The sequence below is a fragment of the Liolophura sinensis genome, chromosome 1 (assembly GCF_032854445.1).
Source record: "Liolophura sinensis isolate JHLJ2023 chromosome 1, CUHK_Ljap_v2, whole genome shotgun sequence".
Classification (NCBI taxonomy): domain Eukaryota; kingdom Metazoa; phylum Mollusca; class Polyplacophora; order Chitonida; family Chitonidae; genus Liolophura; species Liolophura sinensis.
In genome coordinates, this window is record NC_088295.1 from 51,620,596 (window position 1) to 51,645,818 (window position 25,223).

General features: G+C 40.6%; 1 protein-coding gene across 1 annotated transcript; it reads right to left on the reverse strand.

Annotated features, from left to right (window-relative positions):
* Positions 1-7,018: 7,018 nt before the first annotated feature.
* LOC135481751 (peroxisomal targeting signal 2 receptor-like) lies at positions 7,019-25,069 on the reverse strand. Its single transcript, XM_064761429.1, has 10 exons — positions 24,811-25,069; positions 22,431-22,606; positions 21,025-21,060; positions 19,280-19,357; positions 12,791-12,899; positions 12,489-12,598; positions 11,327-11,440; positions 10,280-10,335; positions 8,269-8,365; positions 7,019-7,260 (listed from the first exon to the last, which is right to left on the reverse strand). Exons 1-10 carry the CDS (start codon positions 24,914-24,916, stop codon positions 7,186-7,188), a joined length of 957 nt encoding a protein of 318 aa, XP_064617499.1. The 5' UTR covers positions 24,917-25,069; the 3' UTR covers positions 7,019-7,185.
* Between the last annotated feature and the right edge of the window lie 154 nt (positions 25,070-25,223).

Consider the following 25,223-nt stretch of genomic DNA (forward strand, 5'->3'; position numbering starts at 1 on the left):
TGTATATATATATATACACATATATCTAGCACCTTCAGGTTGTGATTGACCCATCTGACACCAGGTCATTGTTCACTTTATTCATCTACCATTTGATATGTGAAATCTTAGAATATCTCATTACAAACAAAATTTGCATGTACTTGTACTCTGTCTGTCTGAAGTCTGGGTTAAATGTTACACGCTGTGATGTTCACACAGGCCAGAGAAAACCGACCACTGGGGATAATCACTTATAAGCTCTGATTGATATAAATCTGAGTGTCTTTTTGTCTCAAAGCCCATTTCTTTGGGTTCATATGTTACCTCTCCACAAACATCCATCAGTTCTGTTTCTTGTATCATTTTTTCCTGACCATAGTTTTAATCCAGTTATATGAATACCTACAAATAATTTTGAACATGTATGAAATGTCTTACATCAAAATATTGTTGATAAGGTTTTAGATTTTTTCTTTTCTTTTTTTTTTTTTTTTTTTTGGCATCTTCCTGATTATCTCCCCTGACCCATTGTTGCCATATTATCTCCCTGACCACATATTTTGCATGAGATTCCGTCATTTTAAGATATTATTGTTGATTTAAGTAGCACATTATATTAATTGCATGATAACACTGCCAGTAAACATCGTATGTTTTAACTGAGGGACAATAGCCTGGTTGTAGTTGTCAAGGTTGTGAATGACACAAATCAATACGCAGTTTTCGAGTTACGTCATTACGACAACAGAGTGACGTCCTATTGCAAAATGACGTCGCCACTTTATGGCACGGTAGGGCTAACTGCCTATCTTATAACATGGCACTGATCGTGTTTAGATCAAAGTGCCGGGATAACATCATTATTTTTGCAATACTGGGAACCCAAATCCATCCAAGAACATGATTCAGAAGATCAGTCTAATCCTTTTTAATTAGTACTCTATATTCTATATACCACCCCATGTTAAAATTACCAGACTGGCCCTACTGTGCCATAAAGCGACGACATTATGTCACAAAGGGACGTCACTCTGTTGTCATAACGTCATATCTCAAACCTGCGTATTGTGGTGTTTTGTTCTTTAGGCAGGGGATCTTAACAATGGAGGTTCATGGCTGTATTCAAGCTTATTAGTGAGTAGATGTTAAGTTATGGATACTTGTAGTCTGGAACAGCTTTAACATGTGTAGTCTTAGAAAGATCATGGATATTTACAGGATGTTTCATGCAGTCTGGTGGGTGGTAGATGGTTTCTGTACCAGTACCCCTAGGTTGAAGACCAAAGGGAAGTAACCTTCATTGAATTGTTGCAGTACTCTGCCTACAACATTGAATTGACTCTGTCGTCTTTCACCACATTTACATGTAAATAGGCAATATGGAATGTGCCTAAAGGTATTAAACAATCAAGTATATGGAGCTCTGTGTATAAAGTATCAAATCAGGATGGTTTACAATGTATTGATGCTGATCTAACACACGACAGAATTCCACCAAGCTTTGACCCAGTGAATAGGTTGGAAAATACCAGATCAAGTAGTTATTGCATCGGATAGCAGACTAATATGCAGTTTTCGAGTTACGTCATTACGACAACAGAGTGACGTCCTATTGCAAAATGACGTCGCCACTTTACGGCATGGTAGGGCTAACTGCCTATCTTATAACATGGCACTGATCGTGTTTAGATCAAAGTACCGGGATAACATCATTAGTTTTGCAATATTGGGAACCCAAATCGATCCAAGAACATGATTCAGAAGATCAGTCTAATCCTTTTTAATTAGTACTCCATATTCTATATACGACCCCATGTTAAAATTACCAGATTGGCCCTACTGTGCCGTAAAGCGACGATGTTATATAACAAAGGGACGTCACTCTGTTGTCGTAACGTCATATCTCGAAACCTGCGTATTACACATGTAATATTCAGAATCCTAATTGATAGCAGTACAACACTTAGATATGTAGTACAGCATACATGTACATCAGTCTTGTTCAGCTCTAGTCGCTTCATGTGAAGCTATCATGACACTGAACATCAGACGAGAACAAAAGTGGTAAGCAAGCAGAAAATTGCCATTATAAATCCTGTTAGTATTTGGTGTGGCACTGCTATGTATACATCTTAAACTCTTCATGAAACCTGGGAGCAGGTAGATGAACAAGGATGTTATGGAATCAAGTGAATGGTTAGAAATTCTGTAATTATAGAATTGTCAATCATTTTCTGCAGATGTCAGTACTCAATACCGGTACTTTAACAGACAAATCCAGTGAAATAAGGCGTTCTGTCATAGATTAGGTAGCACACAGAAAATCTACCATGCATGAACGTTATTTGTCTGAAGTGCTTTACTTGTTATGTGTCCTGAGTGCAAGCCTTGAATTTTTTTGTTCTTGAACTTTACAATATGATGTCATTACTTTAGATATTATTATGCAAATATCTCTGCATCATATATGCAAGCTCATATTCCTAGAGCATTCTATAAAGCTTTAAATTGTTGGATTCAATCAGGAGGGGTTTGTAATATTTGAATTGAGTACTGTTGTGAGTGATTACTGTGTACATATATTCAAACTTTGCATTTTAGTTTTGTACGCTGAAACAAATCCTCGTTAACAAGCCTGACATTGGTCATGAGGACTTTCAAGATTTACATGAATATGCCAAGCAGATTTGATGACTTCATTATTATTTGGCTGTCTCAGGCCTCAGAACTGCACGATAGTTTTTCTGAACACCTGGTGGACATGATGTTTTAGTAATTCCAGTGTGTAGGCCATCCAGAGGAAAAATATGTATAGTTTAATTCCAATTTCTAGTGGACCATTTCATAGCTCATGTTATGCATTTTCAGAACAGATAAACCAACTATACCTAAACTATCAGGATTGTGTTAATGGCAACAATACATTATAAATTTTGTCTCCTACCTTTAATCATTGTACTAATGTGTGGTAAATGCGTCTTTGATTTTGAAATTCGAGCTCATCTATAATATCAGATCCAACTTCTAGCTTTTGTTTAAGGATAACAGTATTTCTTTGCGAGTGGAACACGGATATGTACAGAGGAGAACTACAGATTTTTCACTTTTTTAATTCTGGCATATTTGAATAGATTTATGCCACTGTCTGTATTTTTTCATGGTCATATTTGTCATGTTGTTAAACAGATGTCCAATATTGGTGTATCTCTTTTTTTTTAAAAGTGCCTCATGTTGTAGTTGCCAATTAGTTGATGCTGGTGTCTTAGGTTTTTCTGTGCTTTGTTTCCCCACACATCATCAGCATTTGCTTATCTACATGTGCTGATATTTTTATGCCCATTGAAACTGTGCTTATATATGTAAATATAATCTAATCCATATTTACCCTACTTGTATAGATGTAATTCTATCGTTATAACTTATCATGCAAAATATGTCTCCTGTTGGCAATAATCATGGCTGTTCATGAAAGCTGTTAGCACCACTTTCCCAGTTGCTTGATGTTTCTTATGATTTGGTGCATGGCTTCAAGTATGCATGGGGGAAAAACACCAAGGCTATAATTATAGTTGTTTATAGAAATGATATTCATCAATTTAGAATAATGCCCCTGTTTATTGTCAAACGGGGTTTCAGTTAAAAGAAGCTGCTGTAAAGATGAAAACATTAGGCAGTCATTAGGTTAATGACAAAATTTCAGTGCAAGTTCAGTGCTTGGAATTAATGAGCAGTCATGTTCTTAATATACCATTAAATATGGAAAAGTAGTGACAATTACCATGAAGGGTTTCAGTCTGCTCAACAAAGTGCTAACTACAATCAATCATCTTTTGATTGCATCATGTTTTCATCTTCCACTCCAGGTCTTTATATTTGTTTTTTTTTTTTTCAAAAATAAAATGTTTTTAAACTTAATCATTTTTTTTTGCCTTCTTACCTTACTGTAAGACCAGAAACTTTTGAAGTGCTACATCTGTCCCTGGAGAAACTAGGTGGAATACAAACACAATAGGAAGGAAATCCTATGGAACCGAGCTCACACCATGGTTCAAAGGATTTACCATGAATGACACTTTTTAACCCCTATAACTGAAGAGTGCTCAAAAACAAAATCCTCAGAAGTTGCTGTAAAATTTGCCTGATGTGGCATGATAGTATGTATGTGAAAACTGAGCAGCTGTGAGTTTGTAAGTTTGTACACTAAAGTTTCTGAACGTATACAGGCATACAGATCATTTGTACCTAGGACTTTACTTCAGTAGGACTATTTTTACCTATAGTAACAAAATAGTTATATCACAGAACTCACCTACCAGTTTTGACATACTGCAGTGTTTCTGCAATTATCGCAACATGGTATAAATACCAACTGTAACAAATGAACCTACCAGAAATTTACCCTGTTATACTGGTAATTTGTGATATTAAATCTGTAGCTTTTTCCTGGTCATAATATTTATTTATTTATTTGATTGGTGTTTTACGCCGTACTCAAGAATATTTCACTTATACGACGGCGGCCAGCATTATGGTGGGAGGAAACCGGGCAGAGCCCGGGGGAAACCCACGACCATCCGCAGGTTGCTGGCAGACCTTCCCACTTACGACCAGAGAGGACTGGTCATAATAGATAGTTTCTCTATGTGTGTATATGTATATATGTATGCTTGGGGTTTAACATCATAGTCAACAATTTTTCAGTCATATGATGAGTCATTGGGTGTGCATACATATACTGTGGTTTCTTATGACAGCGCGAGTCCATGCCGTTACTGAAGTATCATGCTGAAGACACCAGGCATGAAAGCCCACCCAGTTGACACTGTGCCAACCAGTTTCTTTGCTCTAACCTCTGAATGCCATGCGAGGCAGCAGCAGGTATCATTTTTAAAGTGTTTGGTATGACCCAAGCCCGGGTTTGATCCCAGGTCCCAAGACTTCGTGGCAGACACCCTAAGCATTATGCCACCGCAGTGGTCAAGCAGTTTCTTTATAAAATACACACATATAACAGCGTGCATGAATCACACGCATTAAGTCTATACACACAAATCAAGTACACAAATACAAGAGCAGCAGCTCTAACATCCCAGGTAGATCATGCCTAAGGCTTCAGAAGTGGCAACCTTTGACCCCTTTGGACCTAAGATGAAGCCTGCTCTGATTGGCTACAGTGTCCTCAGCATGGCATTCCAATATGGCCATACCAAACTAACTCAAGGAGACAGCATGATATTACAACCTGAAATAATGTCCAAAATTGACTTTCAAAGTCATACGAACAAACACACCAATGTATGATCATAGTATATCCATCCATTACACACATGTAGAAGAAAATGTAATCAGACAAAGGAAGGAGATGGGTTACCTTCAACCATTTAGTTTAAAGTAAGAGTAAATACTTAGATGTTATTTCAATTCATTTGAAGTTTATTGGCAGTTCAGTTTATGTTAATGACCATTATACTGAAATGAACCACACAGTTAATTTGGGCTTCAGGTTGACAATAATTAAGGAGACAGCATTCATTGTAAAAACAGAGTAAAAAAAATGTAATGAATTATCTCAATGTCAAGAGGGTGCCTCCGTGGCTCAGTTGGTTAGCGCGCTAGCGCAGCGTAATGACCCAGGAGCCTCTCACCAATGCGGTTGCAGTGAGTTCAAATCCAGCTCATGCTGGCTTCCTCTCCATAAGTGAGAAGGTCTGCCAGCAACCTGCGGATGGTCGTGGTTAGAGCCCGATTTCCGCCCACCATAATGCTGGCCGCCATTGTATACATGAAATATTCTTGAGTACGGCGTAAAACACCAATCAGATAAATAAAAAAAATCTTAATGACAAGATTTGACACACTCGTACATGTCATACTTCCATGGCTTTTCACCACACCACATACAGACCATTCATTTTGTGTTCTCACAAATAAACAACATAAATAAGCGATCTCATAAACTGGTGGAACCCAGAGTAGACCTATCCAGTCTTGCTTTATATGAACACCCCTTTGACTAGTTATAACTGACACTTTAGGCAATGAATCCAGAGCATGTTCCGTACAACAGTTGTACACATAAGCACTCACAACAGGTAACTCGTAAAACTTCCGCAGGTAACAAAATGGTTCAAATCTGTGAACTATTTAATCCTTTCCTTGTTTACATCACAATTATCGGTATACATGTATGTGTGCTCACAAAAAACATATCAAGTGCACAAACACATCACAGGCACAAACAACTTGTTCTACAGTGACTAGGACGTTCCGTGTAGCTGGTCCTTGAGTCCCCCATTGCTTTTTTTAGTACTTATAACCAAAAGATATTAAGTAACATCACTTTTATGGGTAGTGCACCATTTTGTAGTCTTGAAACTATCCTTTGGACATCTTGTATGTACATAAAATGTAAACATTAATTCATACTTAGAATTAGCTCAACAAAGTACATATATAATAAACACATCAAACAAAGTAAAGTACATGTTACATACATGTTGGACAGCAGGCTCCAACAGTGATAATGTGTACAGTTGTTGTAATATATGTATAATATACTAAAAAGGCAATCAACGCTTAATTAGATTGGTGTTTTAATGCCATCCTCAAGCATTTTTCAGTAATGCTGATTCCTCAACCTTTTTGGCATATACATTTCCGCACAATTTATGCACCTTTATAATTGGTTTTGGAGACAAAACAACATTGGCTTGGCTGATAATTTTAACAATGTACACAATATAATACTCTACGAATATGCTTGAATAAAGACCTTGCCAACCTGCAAAAAGGTTGAAGAATTCAAACAGTAGTCAAGTTTTATAAGTGGAGTAAAGAGGAGTAACTGGGATGAACCATGACCATTTGGTAAGTTACTCATGAACTTCATCGTGATTATCAGTTGAAAACCAAACATCTTTTGAACGTGAAACTGCACGAACAGCACCATGAACAGCACCACAAACAGCACCACGAACAGCACCAATAATACTCCTGACTGCTTATTGTCACTAAGGCTATAATAACCATCAAAGTGAGAATGACACTTAATACAAAGTTTGATGTACTGATCAAAATCAAACTGAACGCTTCACATGAGGTTGATCACTTAGTTTCTTTGAGTTAATGCCTCCATTTGTGTCTCCACGTGCATGAGAGAGCACAATGGGACTCTGATTACACAAGGTAGGATTTGTGCTGCATCTATGGAGGTTCCTTGGGAAGACAACTTGGGACAGAGTACACCCGCACTAACTCATCCCATCCACAATCAGCCAGCTGAAACACAGAACAAGGCTAGCTTGTACAGTAGCCAATATTTCCATTTAGTGGCTATACCCTTAACACTGTCAGAAAGAGAATATTAAAATTCAGCATCTCAAGAGGTGAAATGCAAATGTTTACCTGCACTCTCAGTTAAACTGGATGGAAAGCACAGCCGAAGATTCCTTGATGGTGGAGGAAACCATCAGCCTGTCATGTCAAGTGCCAGGTCACTGACTAACTTTCTCATATGTAACATACAGATTTTTATCTGCAGAATAAGCACCAAGATGTGTGGAGGCCAAGTGATCGCCAATTACTTCATGACTTGATGTCATCAACACACTCAGAGCATGCTGATGACTTGATGTCATCAACACACTGAGAAAATGTTGATGACTTGATGTCACTAACATACTGAGAGCATGTTGTTGACATCAACACACTGAGAGAATGTTGATGACTTGATGTCATTAACACACTGAGAGCATGTTGATGACTTGATGTGATCAACACACTGTGAGCATGTTGATGACTTGATGTCACCAACACACTGAGAGCATGTTGACGACTTGATGTCAGCAACACACTGAGAGCATGTTGACGACTTGATGTCACCAACACACTGAGAGCATGTTGATGACTTGATGTCACCAACACACTGAGAGCATGTTGAAGACTTGATGTCAGCAACACAATGACAGCACGTTGATGACTAGATGTCATCAGCAAACTGAGAGCATGTTGATGACATCAACAAACTGAGAGCATGTTGATGACATCAACACACTGAGAGCATTAGAGGGAGGCAGGGTACTGTTATGAATTCCTCAGGCTGAACCTACACCTTGTGTTTCATTTCACCACGTCAAACGAGTTCTACATCAATGAGAGATCGCCAACTTTCCTGAACAAAAATAGTTTGGTGGAGACCAAAAAGAAACTGCTTTCCTTGTTTCTCAGGATTTTCTTCTATTTGGCCCTATCAATGCCTAATTTTGTGGACTTGCAAAACTGACAAACCTGGCCGCTGGTGTGTAAGTTGAAGTCCAGGCCGTAGACGAACTCTGAGTGGTGTTCCAGGTTATCTGTGCACTGCTTAGATGACGTGTCCCAAATTCTGAACATAATGAAATCAGACGTAAGGTGAAATTAAAACGTGTACATGATAAGCGAGCATTCTGGAAGAACTGCCAATTCACGCATCTCGTAACACTTGGCAATGTGCAAGTGCGCAGGGTTACAACCTCCATTAACAAATACAAGCAAAAGCAACAAACCTTAATATATACCCAAGTTTCACAAATAGTGAACATTTTAACAAGCTAATTAATATTTATTTATTTGATTAGTGATTTACACCATACTCAAGAATATTTCACTTATATGACGGCAACCAGCATTATGGCAGAAACTGGGCAGAGCCCGGAGGAAGCCCTCGACCATCCACAGGTTGTTATAGACCTCCTCATGTACGGCTGGAAAGGAAGCTAGCATGAGCTGGACTTAAACTCACAGCGAATGCACTCGAACTAAATGGTCATTTGGGAAAACATTATGAAATCTTGTTACGAAATATAGCGTTCAGTTACATCAGTCAGAATGTCCAGATCACGGGCACCTGAATGCACTTAATTAGTCCTATATGTTCAACACCATTTGCCTGGATCAAAGATCTATTTCATACTGCTCACCTTACCTCTCAGAAATATCTGTACTCTTCCATTCACTAACCTGGCGTTTTGGAGAGTGCTATCCTCAACATGTCAAGATTATACGCTACAAAAACATTTGCTTCCATTCATATGAACTACGCTACAAAAACATGTTTCCATTCATATGAACTACGCTACAAAAACATGTTTCCATTCATATGAACTACGCTACAAAAACATGTTTCCATTCATATGAATTACGCTACAAAAACATGTTTCCATTCATATGAACTACGCTACAAAAACATGTTTCCATTCATATGAATTACGCTACAAAAACATGTTTCCATTCATATGAACTACGCTACAAAAACATGTTTCCATTCATATGAATTACGCTACAAAAACATGTTTCCATTCATATGAACTACGCTACAAAAACATGTTTCCATTCATATGAATTACGCTACAAAAACATGTTTCCATTCATATGAACTACACTACAAAAACATGTTTCCATTCATATGAACTACGCTACAAAAACATGTTTCCATTCATATGAACTGTGCTACAAAAACATGTTTCCATTCATATAAACTAGTTAATCATGAATATCGATAAAGAAAATGAAAATGAAATTAGGATCATCTTTTGTTTCACATTAGAGTTAATTAGCGTTCTTAATGTTCATTATTAAAACTAATCTTAAAATGAATGTGTATTAGTAAATGGAAGAGTACAAATTTGTATTTCTGATTTATTTATTTATTTATTTATTTATCTGATTGGCATTTTACCCCATACTCAAGAATATTTCACTTACACCACGGCGGCCAGCATTATGGTGGGAGGAAAGCGGGCAGAGCCTAGAGGAAATCCACGACCATCCGCATGTTGCTGGCAGATGTATTTCTGAACACTAAGCTCAAAAGTTAAATCAACGGAAAGTATGATCCAACGCCGTTGGTGGTATAATGAGATCAGCGCTTCAGTGAGGACCTTTATACTATGTGCGATAAGGCATAAGGTGTGCCACATAATCCGGCGTTTCTGGCATTTCACTACAAAATAAGTGTCATGCAGATATGATGATCTGAACACGGAATGTCTGGTAACCAGTAGTGATGTGTTAAAATATGGGCTGATCAATGCATTGCTAAATACTACTGAAGGTTAAGGGTGTTACAACGGGTAAGAGTGTTACAACAGGGATGGGGGTTGGGTGGGGGTTGGGGTGGGGTGTGTTGCATTACACTATAGTAATGTTTGACTGTATAGAACATAAGCAAAGTTGCTCTTTTGTGATAAAGATATTTTGATACTGACATTGGGTCCTACTCCCCATTTTGTATAAAAAAAGATGTTTGTTGGCAGTTTACCTCACAGTGAAGTCGTACGACGTAGAAGCCAATACAGAGCCAACGTGGGGGGATGTCTGAAAGTGCATACAGTAAACTCACTTCAAACAAAATGAAGATTTATCACCCTCCAGTTACAGATATGTCCAGTTACAGATATGTCCAGTTACAGATATGTCCAGCATCAGAAAACATGAGCAAAAAATGAACAGGGAATCTGGAAAGTGTGAGCTGCAAAATCTCTCAGTTTAAGAAGTTTCCCTTGCTTACTGTAGGAAAAGTTGAACACACAAAATATATAAACAGTGTGGGACAGACGGACGGATGGACGGACGGACGGACAGACGGACGACCGTCATTCTAAAACTTATGGACGGATAATTATTGAACAAATAAAACAACTTTTTAAAATGTGATGTCTTTCTGATAATCATATGCAAATACTCTTCATACGGTCTAATTCTACCTCTCCTGTACACTGATTCGCTTTGATATGCTAAGAATCAATGAATGCATGAGCGAATAGTGTCGAACACCACAATGGCAGTATTTCAGCCATATTAAGGCGAAAACATGCCAGAACCAGGAAACAATTCTCTTTGAACATGAGACTGATCTCATATAAAAAAAAACAGAAACAGATCTTTTCAAGATCGAACTTGCTATAACAATTAGAAAACTGCATTAAACATAGTTCTCACTCATCAACCTTAAAAATATCATGAAATATACTTCTTAAACAACAACATTAAAATATCTTTTGTAGCATGAATTGTTGATCAATCAATTTTAGGCATACCACTGGTCAAAAGTGACAATACACTGCCAAAAATGGCATAGCATGATAGGTTGGCCATGTGATGGTTTTACTTGCCTGCCAGACCTACCCTCACTGCAAAGGTTTTGTCTGACCTACCCTTGCTCTCCTCACTGTGAAGGTTTTGCCTGACCTACCCTTACTCTCCTCACTGTGAAAGTTTTGTCTGACCTATCCTCGTTCTCCTCACTGTGAAGGTTTTGTCCGACCCACCCTCGCTCTATTCACTGTGAAGGTTTTGTCTAACCTACCTTCAATCTCCTGACTGCCATGTGGTGACCAGTCAACTCACACAGACACCTATCCCCTCTCCGAATGTCCCACCCTCTGATAACAGCATCCACACTGCCCGTAAATAATACATTCTGAAACAAACATTTGCAATATGCATAACACTAGTCCCATTCCCATTACACACATAAACACACAATTAAGTGTCAGAGGAAGAGTCAAACTGTCCTCAAGATTCAAAGATTTAATCATTTAGCCCGCATAACAATCACTACCCCCAATCAGGATAAATAATGATGATTTGGGGAATTTGCTTTTGTTTCCTTTTATTGTTTTTTTTTTCTTAAACTACAGTACAGCACAATCTTCAACTCCCATCCTACTCTGCTGACCGATCAGCATACGTGCGGACAGACGTTGGGCACAAGATGGTATCATCCTCATCGTATGTTGGCTGGAACCTTCCCATACCAGGGGCCTCCGTGGCTCAGTTGGTTAGCACACTAGCGCAGCGTAATGACCCTGGAGCCTCTCACCAATGCGGTTGCTGTGAGTTTGAGTCCAGCTCATGCTGGCTTCCTCTCCTGCCATAAGTGAGAAGGTCTGGCAGCAGCCTGAGGATGGTGGTGGGTTTCCCCTGGGCTGTGCCCGGTTTCCGCCCACCATAATGCTGGCTGTCGTCGTATAAGTGAAATATTCTTGAGTACGCCGAAAACACCAATCAAATAAATAAATAAACCTTCGCATACCATATCTCAACTTCTGCATAGGGTGGCTAAACTCTAAGCCCAAGATATCATACAACTGCTGCACATTGTGGTTCTGTGCTCTTCCAAGGTTTTGTTTTATATAGGTTCCCCAATTACAACATAAACATAACAAGCACCAAAACAACAGTATAATGCAGAAAAAAGCTGCTATGTATGTGCCAGGATGTTGAGAAGAAAAGTTTCTTTCTTTTGTAACACTGTCACCAGCTTCTGACCTAATTTTATTGACACTCCATTTGACTAAAATATCCATCCCACTAGACTGCATTTCATTTCAGTTAAAACTGGTGCGAACTGAACATTAACTTATTTTTTATCTTGAAAATTTTATTTTTTTTATCATTTCTGTTTAGTACACATGGAACGCAAGAACTGTTTGATTGCCAAGAGATACACATGCATATTTTCTCACCTGATCATATTTGGCCCAATCACAGGTCAAGATTTCAGCAGAGTGGGCAGGGATTATCATTCGGGCAGCCTCTGGGTTCCTCAAATCCCACACCCTTAGAGTCTGGTCACCTAAACACAAAAGATATGAAGACAACGTTCACATACTGTTGTACTACATGTATGTGAGGGTGGTACACAGAAAAGTACACCAGACTATGATCATGGTACATATTCCGGTATGCAAGGAGACAAGACAGCACAGAACACCCGATCAACATGGTCTACAGTGTGTACATTTACAGATGAATTTGATCAGAGTACCTGACACAGAGGCCACACATCCTGGTATGTGAGGAGACCAGACAGCAGAGTACACCAAACCATCATGTCCTGTGCATGTACTCAGTGGATTTTCTTTGTGGATGTCCCACTGTAAAATATACAAACACTCAATGATATCTGACACACAACAAAGAATGGTTCATTTCCTGTGCTTGTCCTCAAAGCCCCCAAAACTCCTGCAAACAACATGCATTTCCTCTTATCAATCATGCACGGTATGGTCATCTTTTTACATTTGCCCTAGGGGCTTCCGTGGCTCAGTTGGTTAGCGCGCTAGCAGCGTGGGAAGGTCTGCCAGCAACCTGCAGATGGTCGTGGGTTTCCCCCGGGCTCTGACCAGTTTCCTCCCACCATAATGCTGGCCGCCATTGTATACATGAAATATTCTTGAGTACGGCGTAAAACACCAATCAAATAAATAAATAAATACATTTGCCCTAACACGCAGACAAGAGTTTGGGCTTTCGGCTTTGACCACATTGGAGGCCTAATGGTTCGAGCATTCACCTGAAAGGACGCAGTACTTCGCGGTATGCCCTGATATAATAAGACTTAGCAAATGTACACATTTCTCGCCAGAAGACTGAAAAAATTGCTGAGTACTAGGTAAGAACGCAAGCTTACGTAGCCTAATTTCTCAACCTTTTTGCATAAAAATGAGCAACTTTTAATGCAATTTATGGACACGTCAATTGATTTTTGAGATACAACTACATTGGCTGGATTGACCTGTTTCATGGTTTCACAAAAAGTACAATTGTATCATTCAACACAGAGTAATGCCTTCAGAATATGCTTAAATAAACACCTTACAAACACGTGAAAAGTTTGAAGAATTACAGTACATACTCTAGGCTCTTTGTGTACAGAATGAGAACATACAGACTCATGAAGATCTGTACTGATACAGGCTGAATAGGCGGAGGTCGAAGTAGTATGCATTTCTCTTCCCTTGCTTCAGCTCAGACTGATATCAGTGCAAGCTGCATCACTAGCTACATGCAGGCTGAATAGGCAGAGGTTGAAGTTGTATGCATTTCTCTTCCCTTCCTTCAGTCCAGACTGATATCAGTGCAAGCTGCATCACTGGCTACATACAGGCTGAATAGGCAGAGGTTGAAGTGGTATGCATTTCTCTTCCCTTCCTTCAGTTCAGACTGATATCAGTGCAAGCTGCATCACTGGCTACATGCAGGCTGAATAGGCAGAGGTCGAAGTTGTATGCATTTCTCTTCCCTTGCTTCAGTTCAGACTGATATCAGTGCAAGCTGCATCACTGGCTACATGCAGGCTGAATAGGCAGAGGTCGAAGTGGTAAGCATTTCTCTTCCCTTGCTTCAGTTCAGACTGATATCAGTGCAAGCTGCATCACTGGCTACATGCAGGCTGAATAGGCACGGGTTGAAGTTGTATGCATTTCTCTTCCCTTGCTTCAGTTCAGATTGATATCAGTGCAAGCTGCATCACTAGCTACATGCAGGCTGAATAGGCAGAGGTTGAAGTTGTATGCATTTCTCTTCCCTTGCTTCAGTTCAGACTGATATCAGTGCAAGCTGCATCACTGGCTACATGCAGGCTGAATAGGCAGAGGTTGAAGTTGTATGCATTTCTCTTCCCTTGCTTCAGTTCAGACCGATATCAGTGCAAGCTGCATCACTGGCTACATGCAGGCTGAATAGGCAGAGGTCGAAGTGGTAAGCATTTCTCTTCCCTTGCTTCAGTTCAGATTGATATCAGTGCAAGCTGCATCACTAGCTACATGCAGGCTGAATAGGCAGAGGTTGAAGTTGTATGCATTTCTCTTCCCTTGCTTCAGTTCAGACTGATATCAGTGCAAGCTGCATCACTGGCTACATGCAGGCTGAATAGGCAGAGGTTGAAGTTGTATGCATTTCTCTTCCCTTGCTTCAGTTCAGACCGATATCAGTGCAAGCTGCATCACTGGCTACATGCAGGCTGAATAGGCAGAGGTCGAAGTGGTATGCATTTCTCTTCCCTTGCTTCAGTTCAGACCGATATCAGTGCAAGCTGCATCACTAGCTACATGCAGGCTGAATAGGCAGAGGTTGAAGTTGTATGCATTTCTCTTCCCTTGCTTCAGTTCAGACTGATATCAGTGCAAGCTGCATCACTAGCTACATGCAGGCTGAATAGGCACAGGTTGAAGTTGTATGCATTTCTCTTCCCTTGCTTCAGTTCAGACTGATATCAGTGCAAGCTGCATCACTAGCTACATGCAGGCTGAATAGGCACAGGTTGAAGTGGTATGCATTTCTCTTCCCTTGCTTCAGCTCAGACTGATATCAGTGCAAGCTGCATCACTGGCTACATACAGGCTGAATAGGCAGAGGTCGAAGTGGTATGCATTTCTCTTCCCTTCCTTCAGTTCAGACCGATATCAGTGCAAGCTGCATCACTAGCTACATGCAGGCTGAATAGGCAGAGGTTGAAGTGGTATGCATTTCTCTTCCCTTGCTTCAGTTCAGACCGATATCAGTGCAAGCTGCATCACTGGCTACATGCAGGCTGAATAGGCAGAGGTCGAAGTGGTATGCATTTCTCTTCCCTTGCTTCAGTTCAGACCGATATCAGTGCAAGCTGCATTACTGGCTACATGCAGGCTGAATAAGCAGAGGTCGAAGTGGTAAGCATTTCTCTTCCCTTGCTTCAGTTCAGACTGATATCAGTGCAAGCTGCATCACTGGCTACATGCAGGCTGAATAGGCAGAGGTTGAAGTTGTATGCATTTCTCTTCCCTTGCTTCAGTTCAGATTGATATCAGTGCAAGCTGCATCACTAGCTACATGCAGGCTGAATAGGCAGAGGTTGAAGTTGTATGCATTTCTCTTCCCTTGCTTCAGTTCAGACTGATATCAGTGCAAGCTGCATCACTGGCTACATGCAGGCTGAATAGGCAGAGGTTGAAGTTGTATGCATTTCTCTTCCCTTGCTTCAGTTCAGACTGATATCAGTGCAAGCTGCATCACTGGCTACATGCAGGCTGAATAGGCAGAGGTCGAAGTGGTATGCATTTCTCTTCCCTTGCTTCAGTTCAGACCGATATCAGTGCAAGCTGCATCACTAGCTACATGCAGGCTGAATAGGCAGAGGTCGAAGTGGTATGCATTTCTCTTCCCTTCCTTCAGTTCAGACTGATATCAGTGCAAGCTGCATCACTGGCTACATGCAGGCTGAATAGGCAGAGGTCGAAGTGGTATGCATTTCTCTTCCCTTGCTTCAGTTCAGACTGATATCAGTGCAAGCTGCATCACTAGCTACATGCAGGCTGAATAGGCACAGGTTGAAGTGGTATGCATTTTCCCCTGCTTCAGCTCAGACTGATATCAGTGCAAGCTGCATCACTGGCTACATGCAGGCTGAATAGGCAGAGGTTGAAGTGGTATGCATTTCTCTTCCCTTGCTTCAGTTCAGACCCATATCAGTGCAAGCTGCATCACTAGCTACATGCAGGCTGAATAGGCAGAGGTCGAAGTTGTATTCATTTCTCTTCCCTTGCTTCAGCTCAGACTGATATCAGTGCAAGCTGCATCACTAGCTACATGCAGGCTGAATAGGCAGAGGTTGAAGTTGTATGCATTTCTCTTCCCTTGCTTCAGTTCAGACCGATATCAGTGCAAGCTGCATCACTAGCTACATGCAGGCTGAATAGGCAGAGGTCGAAGTGGTATGCATTTCTCCTCCCTTCCTTCAGTTCAGAGTGATATCAGTGCAAGCTGCATCACTGGCTACATGCACGCTGAATAGGCAGAGGTTGAAGTTGTATGCATTTCTCTTCCCTTGCTTCAGTTCAGACTGATATCAGTGCAAGCTGCATCACTAGCTACATGCAGGCTGAATAGGCACAGGTTGAAGTTGTATGCATTTCTCTTCCCTTCCTTCAGTTCAGACTGATATCAGTGCAAGCTGCATCACTGGCTACATACAGGCTGAATAGGCAGAGGTCGAAGTGGTATGCATTTCTCTTCCCTTGCTTCAGTTCAGACTGATATCAGTGCAAGCTGCATCACTGGCTACATGCAGGCTGAATAGGCAGAGGTCGAAGTGGTATGCATTTCTCTTCCCTTGCTTCAGTTCAGACTGATATCAGTGCAAGCTGCATCACTGGCTACATGCAGGCTGAATAGGCAGAGGTCGAAGTGGTATGCATTTCTCTTCCCTTGCTTCAGTTCAGACTGATATCAGTGCAAGCTGCATTACTGGCTACATGCAGGCTGAATAAGCAGAGGTCGAAGTGGTAAGCATTTCTCTTCCCTTGCTTCAGTTCAGACTGATATCAGTGCAAGCTGCATCACTGGCTACATGCAGGCTGAATAGGCAGAGGTTGAAGTTGTATGCATTTCTCTTCCCTTGCTTCAGTTCAGATTGATATCAGTGCAAGCTGCATCACTAGCTACATGCAGGCTGAATAGGCAGAGGTTGAAGTTGTATGCATTTCTCTTCCCTTGCTTCAGTTCAGACTGATATCAGTGCAAGCTGCATCACTGGCTACATGCAGGCTGAATAGGCAGAGGTCGAAGTTGTATGCATTTCTGTTCCCTTGCTTCAGTTCAGACCGATATCAGTGCAAGCTGCATCACTGGCTACATACAGGCTGAATAGGCAGAGGTCGAAGTGGTATGCATTTCTCTTCCCTTGCTTCAGTTCAGACCGATATCAGTGCAAGCTGCATCACTAGCTACATGCAGGCTGAATAGGCAGAGGTTGAAGTTGTATGCATTTCTCTTCCCTTGCTTCAGTTCAGACTGATATCAGTGCAAGCTGCATCACTAGCTACATGCAGGCTGAATAGGCACAGGTTGAAGTTGTATGCATTTCTCTTCCCTTCCTTCAGTTCAGACTGATATCAGTGCAAGCTGCATCACTAGCTACATGCAGGCTGAATAGGCACAGGTTGAAGTGGTATGCATTTCTCTTCCCCTGCTTCAGCTCAGACTGATATCAGTGCAAGCTGCATCACTAGCTACATGCAGGCTGAATAGGCACAGGTTGAAGTGGTATGCATTTCTCTTCCCTTGCTTCAGTTCAGACCGATATCAGTGCAAGCTGCATCACTAGCTACATGCAGGCTGAATAGGCAGAGGTCGAAGTTGTATGCATTTCTCTTCCCTTGCTTCAGCTCAGACTGATATCAGTGCAAGCTGCATCACTAGCTACATGCAGGCTGAATAGGCAGAGGTTGAAGTTGTATGCATTTCTCTTCCCTTGCTTCAGTTCAGGCCGATATCAGTGCAAGCTGCATCACTAGCTACATGCAGGCTGAATAGGCAGAGGTCGAAGTGGTATGCATTTCTCTTCCCTTCCTTCAGTTCAGACTGATATCAGTGCAAGCTGCATCACTAGCTACATGCAGGCTGAATAGGCAGAGGTTGAAGTTGTATGCATTTCTCTTCCCTTGCTTCAGTTCAGACTGATATCAATGCAAGCTGCATCACTAGCTACATGCAGGCTGAATAGGCAGAGGTTGAAGTTGTATGCATTTCTCTTCCCTTGCTTCAGTTCAGACTGATATCAGTGCAAGCTGCATCACTAGCTACATGCAGGCTGAATAGGCAGAGGTCGAAGTGGTATGCATTTCTCTTCCCTTGCTTCAGTTCAAACTGATATCAGTGCAAGCTGCATCACTAGCTACATGCAGGCTGAATAGGCAGAGGTTGAAGTTGTATGCATTTCTCTTCCCTTCCTTCAGTTCAGACTGATATCAGTGCAAGCTGCATCACTAGCTACATGCAGGCTGAATAGGCACAGGTTGAAGTTGTATGCATTTCTCTTCCCTTGCTTCAGTTCAGATTGATATCAGTGCAAGCTGCATCACTGGCTACATGCAGGCTGAATAGGCAGAGGTCAAAGTGGTAAGCATTTCTCTTCCCTTGCTTCAGTTCAGACTGATATCAGTGCAAGCTGCATCACTGGCTTTAAACAGACTGATTAGGCAGTGGAGGTTGAAGTGGACTGCATTCCCCCTCTCTTGCTTCAGTTCAGCCTGATATCAGCACAACTCGCCCATTGTGTCAGTTGGTCCACCTACAGTACTGCAGCAATGCAGTTCTGAGAAAATTACAACAGGCTTTGCGAAAAAAATGTCTGCAGATTTAACAATTTTAGAGGCACGTTAATATTTCATATGTATATTTAAATCGTGTGTTGTACTTGTTGTATTTCATAAAGTATCTGTCTTGTTTTCAAATGTATATGTGTGTATACCTTATTAATATTCATGACCATAAGAAACCAGGAAACCTTATCACACATTGTTGACTAACTGTGTTGAAGCTACATGTAAATAAACACACGAAAAATTGTGGCATTTTATAACTCTTTTATCACTCTATTAATTTTCAGAATCACAAGCCTCTGGACTAGAACAAAGGCTCCCATATGATGAACCTGTATTGTAGTGTATTATACCCACATGTATGACCAGTAGAGGGGAAATATAGGATATCTCACCAGTTTAATAGTTCTGTCCCATGATGCTGATATTATGAAATGTTCATTTCGTGTCTGACTCCAATGAACACTATACACCTGTCAATCAAACATGTACATTTGTTGGCAAAAATGTCTTATATGTTAACATAATACAAAGCCTTTCTATATGAAATTTCGGTATTTAAACAAGCAAAACAGTACTGCACTTACCAGTAAAAAACAACAAAAAGAGTCAACAAAATGAACGAGACTAGATCTAATCAAACCCAGATATTAAAGGAATACAGAATCAATGCTGACTGGCTGACGGTGAAGATTCATTTCAGACAACGCATAGTCTGGACTGGTGGGTCCAAACCAGCCAATCAGTGACGATTCTGTATCCAGTAAACTCTAAGGAAATCAATCTACAATATTCCATAAGCAAAATAGTATGTGGATTTCTGTTCATTTTCAGATGACTACAAGGCTAAATAATTACGAGAAAATTATAACAGGAACATCAAAGGGGAAAAAGAAATCTGGAAGTCTGCATATATTCTAATGTCATTTTGGTTGCTCTGCATAATAATATGCAGGGCTCAGACCTCAGCTTCATACAAGTGTCTAGATATTAGTTGGACTTTGTCTTAACTTACAAACAGTTTACTGCCCTGAAGTTGTGACTTACCTCAGGAATGAAAATTTTAATACTTTAAAGGAGAAGAAAACTTAAAAACATGAAACTATAGGCTGAAAAGAGCACAATTTTTTCTATCTGGTGGTGCCTGCTGCATAATTTTGTCATTTTACCTCGCCATACACGTAAAGCCTAAAAATGGCAAAGCTGGCATAAATCGCCGAGTCCATCCAAGTTATCACTATGGATGTTTAACACCCTGTAATTTATGCTGGGGGTGTGTTGGCTCTCAGCCAGTTGGAGTCACTGAAACTGCCTGCTTGTTCGTGTAAACTCGGAACCTATGTCCAACATTCTGGTTTCCAGATCGTCAAGCGCAAAACGAACTGTACTGTTCACTACCTTCTGGTAAGAAGATTTCTACTGGAAATGTACGAACTGCACTTCGGCGGTTTCTAATGCTAATTCTCCTCCTAACACAGAAGACTTCAGGACAAGTTCTTAGGCAAAATGGAGTCGTTCACAGCGGATTTTGGCGCTAACTTTATTTATAATTTGTCAACTTGAGGTACATATTAGAATTTTTTATGGCATGCACCTGCAAGGAAAAGCATACTCTTTTCAATGAAATTTGATTGATATTTAAATTTTCTTCTCCTTTAATAGGGCTGTCTCAAACTTTCATGACAATTTTGTCCAGGAATATTAACACCACAAGACAGCTTTATAATACTGAGGAATTCAGTTGCCCTGCACACATATTAATGTATTCACTGGTTTCATATTTAAACCTCTGCTCAAGAATGTTTCACTTTATGTAATGGTGATTAGGTTTATGAGGGAGGATACCAAGAAAAATTTGTTGAGAACCCATTTAATTATTTATTTATTTATTTGATTGGTGTTTTACCCCGTACTCAAGAATATTTCACTTATACGACAGTCAGCATTATGGTGGGTGAAAACCAGCATGATCTTGGACTTGAACTCACAGCGACAGAACCCATTTGCCACCTTTCCAAGAACTTCATTTCCTAACACACTGTTAACCTCTGCCCCCTAAACAGATCAGTTTAGGAACTCCTAGTAAATGTCCATTACCTGACCATCACTCCCATACCAGGGCCATTTATAATCTGATTACCTCTCTCGTGTGATCCTTTAGAACCTTCAGTGGGGCCTGTAAGAAGATGTCAGTGAATCAGCACTGCAAAATAACACTGGCAAATTCTACCAGAAACAAAAGTTAGAGAACATCAAAAATGTCACCCCAGCAAACGAGCATGAAAACATTTAAGTGATTAAACAATCAAACATTTTTTTTTGTGGAAGGAGCAAAGCAATCAGAATTTGGGTAGGCTCTAAATGATCAAGCTTAACTTCATCTGACATGGGACAAATTTCCCTGGTGTGACAGGACCATGGGCATTCGAATCTAGTCCGTAACCCCTACACAGGCTATCATCAGCCTCCTACATGTATACATAAAGTAATGGAACAAAACGACTTTTGACCGCCATCAAGCTACGTCCTCGAAATTCAGGAAATAAGGTCTTCAACCTCCACCCTTTCCACTTGTTTCCCTACCTGGAGCGATCATCTGCTCAAATCCATCATTAGTATTTCCAAATGAATTATATTTTGTCCCAGTTGCACATATATGTGCTATCTGAGCCTAGTAGACATGCATTGTCTCAGTCACCATCTTACTTTGCTATATATATATATATATATATATATATATATATATATATATATATATATCCCAGATGACGTAAACTGTAAATATGACCGAGCTACCACCCAAGGACTGAAAGGTCACACATGCCTTATATGGGATGTGACCTTGGTTGACAGGCTCTGGTAAGATATAGACTAGGAACTTCACTTATTGGTTATCTCCCTTGTAAAGGGAGTTTCTAGTCTAAGCTGGGATTAAGACAGACTATCTTAATCCCAGGTCTAAGCAAGACACAACAGACATCTAGTGGGCTCAGATAACACATATTAGTGTCACTGCCAAGGACTAGATTCTGGGGCCAGTGGACGGAACTTGGAAGCTCTGGGTTTCCAGTACTCTCTTCTACCCCTTACACTAAAGGGAAATCCCCAACCGGCAACCCCCGCTACACATGGTGTTGCAAGCAGGGTTGCTGGGGTAGCTTTGACTCTCCTTCCATGGGAAGTCACAAAGCTGTTACTAAAGAAAGGAGTTGAATGTAACAGAGTGGTATTTAAGTGCAATTTACGTTCAGGCTGAGGGAAATTAACTTTAATCTCAAAACCCAGAGATTGCTGGCTCAATTCTCCAACTAGTACACCTAATTGTTTGGCAACAAATCAAATTTGTTTTTGGAACAAATAGAATCTGATGAGGTTAAAGCATGGACAATTTCAACACAATACATAGTACTGTTGGAAATCTAGTGACTATGTCAACTGGGTGGTTTATGACAGTTTGTTTATCAGAATGGACAGAATTTCAGAGCACTTGTCCCGTATTAGGAAAGATGCCGTTATTTCCCCCTGGCCACAAGAGTAAAATCTCACCGCTGGCTGCATGGCATCCCAGACTTGTAGTGAGCCATCACCACTTCCTGTCACCAACACGTTTTCATTGTCTTCACTCCACGTCACATCAAACAGACCACTGTTCCAGTCCAACACTCTGATTGGCTGAATTCCATGGCCTGGGGTGAAATCTAGCACAAATAGTCTGCCACTTCCTACAAACCACAAAACCTACAGATCAGTGATCATGTGGAGGTGCTCTATTTTTCAGCACTCATCAGAATAAATGACTTTTACCGCATCAGAATATTATTACACTAAACTAATCAATAAGTATACAAGTCAGCACTCAAGCTGCCTTTTATCCAAAAAGACTCCCTTACACACAAAACAACCTTTCCTGGTCTTTGGTGGTCATTGTCATATGGTTGTTTTCCTACTTACAATGTAAGTGAAATATGAATGTATGTGAAATATGAATATATGTGAAATATGAACGTATGTTCAGTATGAATGTATGTGAAGTATGAATATATATATATATGGGTACATATACTGCATCTCCTTGTTTCAAGGTGAATCCATGCCACTAAAGTGCTGCCGTTGCTGATGTACCATGCCGAAGACACCAGGCATGACACCCCAGCCAGTAACATTTTACTGACACTTGACCAACCAGTCCCGTTTCGCCATTTGACATGAGCTTGTCTGATCCACATATATGAGCTCATCTGACCCTTATATATGAACCTGTATAATGTATTTGAATTTATTTATTTATTTATTTGTTTGATTGGTGTTATACACCATACTCAAGAATATTTCACTTATACGACGGTGGCCATCATTTTGTTATTTATTTATTTATTTGATTGGTGTTTTACGCCGTACTCAAGAATATTTCACTTATACGACGGCGGCCAGCATTATGGTGGGTGGAAACCGGGCAGAGCCCGGGGGAAACCCACGCCATCATTTTGGTCGGAGGAAACCGGGCACAGTCTGGGGGAAACCCACAACCATCCGCCGGTTGCTGGAGGCCTTCCCAAGTATAGCCAAAGAGGAAACCATCATAATCTTGACTTGAACTCACAGCGACCACATTGGTGAGAGGCTCCTGGGTCATTACGCTGCAATAGCGAGCTAACCAACTGAGACACAGAGGCGCCCAGCAGCTTGTATAAGCTTGTTTACTGGTGAAGAGTTTTATACATTCAGCGCTTTCACATGATACCAGTCTTACAGATTCAGTGCTTTCATTGATCAAGAGTCTATTTATAGATTCAGCACTTTCATTGGTCAAGAGTCTTATAGACTCAGCACTTTCAGTGGACACGATTGTTATAGTTTCAGTGCTTTCATTGGTCAAGAGTCTATTTATAGACTCAGCACTTTCACTGGTCAAGAGTCTTATAGACTCAGCACTTTCAGTGGACACGATTCTTATAGTTTCAGTGCTTTCATTGGTCAAGAGTCTATTTATAGACTCAGCACTTTCACTGGTCAAGAGTCTTATAGATTCAGCACTTTCAGTGGACACGATTCTTATAGATTCAGCACTTTCATTGGTTAAGAGTCTATATATAGATTCAGTGCTTTCATTGGTCAAGAGTCTTACAGACTCAGCACTTTCAGTGAACACGATTCTTACAGATTCCGCGCTTTCATTGGTTAAGAGTCTATGTATAGATTCAGTGCTTTCATTGATCAAGAGTCTACTTGTACAAGCAGCACTTTTACTGGTCAAGAGTCTTATACATTCAACACATTCATTGTCTGAGCGAGTGGAATATCTTAAAAATAAGCAATCCTCAGTCCGGATTGTCAAGACTGGCTATCCACCATCCCTTCCACAAGACGCTAATATTTGTGATGACCGAATGACTTCAGTTTTTTTCACCTTTATACTAAGCTTTGTAAAACTCATCTTTAAAGCTAGGTTGTTGATTCTTTCGGGGTTTTATAGCACTTTTCATCAGACTACAGCGTAGTTGGAGGTGTGGGTTTTGTTCAGGTCAAGGTTACATTATGTCCATATGTACTTTGATCCAGCCCACCTCGTTTTGTTAGCTCTTCATCCAGTATAAGTAGGAGAGCTACGTAGAGTATTATATACACTTTTGTATCCTACATTACTACTAGCTTAATGAACCAGGCCTCGTTAACATACAATGTCAAATTCATTAGCTATGCGGTATTACCACTACCTTGAATATCACTAGACCGACATACACTGGTCGCAGAAATCAGAGAATTGGACAGGGATTATGGACAGCCATCTCATATCGCTGAGGACAACAAACTGAGGACTGAGGTATGCATTGTAAGTCAATGCTTTCAAGTCCACATTAACATCGCCCCTCAGAGGTACATTTATACTACGTGCATTTCCCAGTTGAAATACAGATTTATGTTTCACCTGCTATTCCATAATGTTGTGATGTAGCACAGGCCAATCTCTGAGCATAAAATGGCGAGAATTGAACAGAGTATCCATGCCGAGCTTGAGTTTGAAAAGTAAACATGACGTACGAGAACGAGCAAGGATTCAGGGAATCCTCAGTCCTGTAGCCTATAAATTGGACAACGGCAAGGTACACACATAACTGTGTTATCTGCGTAGCGCAGATCGGACATGGCGGTCATTTGACAGTAACTGTATGGTGTGTTTGATAACATTCACGTGATACTATAACTGATCATGATTCCCATTTAAGACGCCTGACTACCATACACGTGTGCAGGGACAGGGGAGATAACTAAGCACAAGAGATGTGAACACATAACACTGTGGGTCATCGAAAACTGACCACAGAATTCATTGGTGAGACA

What these genes read in the sequence shown, in the direction of transcription:
- LOC135481751 (XM_064761429.1), bottom strand. Translation starts at nt 24,916, where the DNA reads ATGTTTACTTTTCAAACTCAAGCTCGGCATGGATACTCTGTTCAATTC. An exon ending in ATGTGTGGCCTCTGTGTCAG is followed by an intron (nt 12,599 to 12,790) that starts GTACTCTGATCA and finishes TTTTGTGTTTAG; the next exon opens with GTGACCAGACTCTAAGGGTG. An exon ending in TGGCAGTCAGGAGATTGAAG is followed by an intron (nt 10,336 to 11,326) that starts GTAGGTTAGACA and finishes ATGCACTTTCAG; the next exon opens with ACATCCCCCCACGTTGGCTC.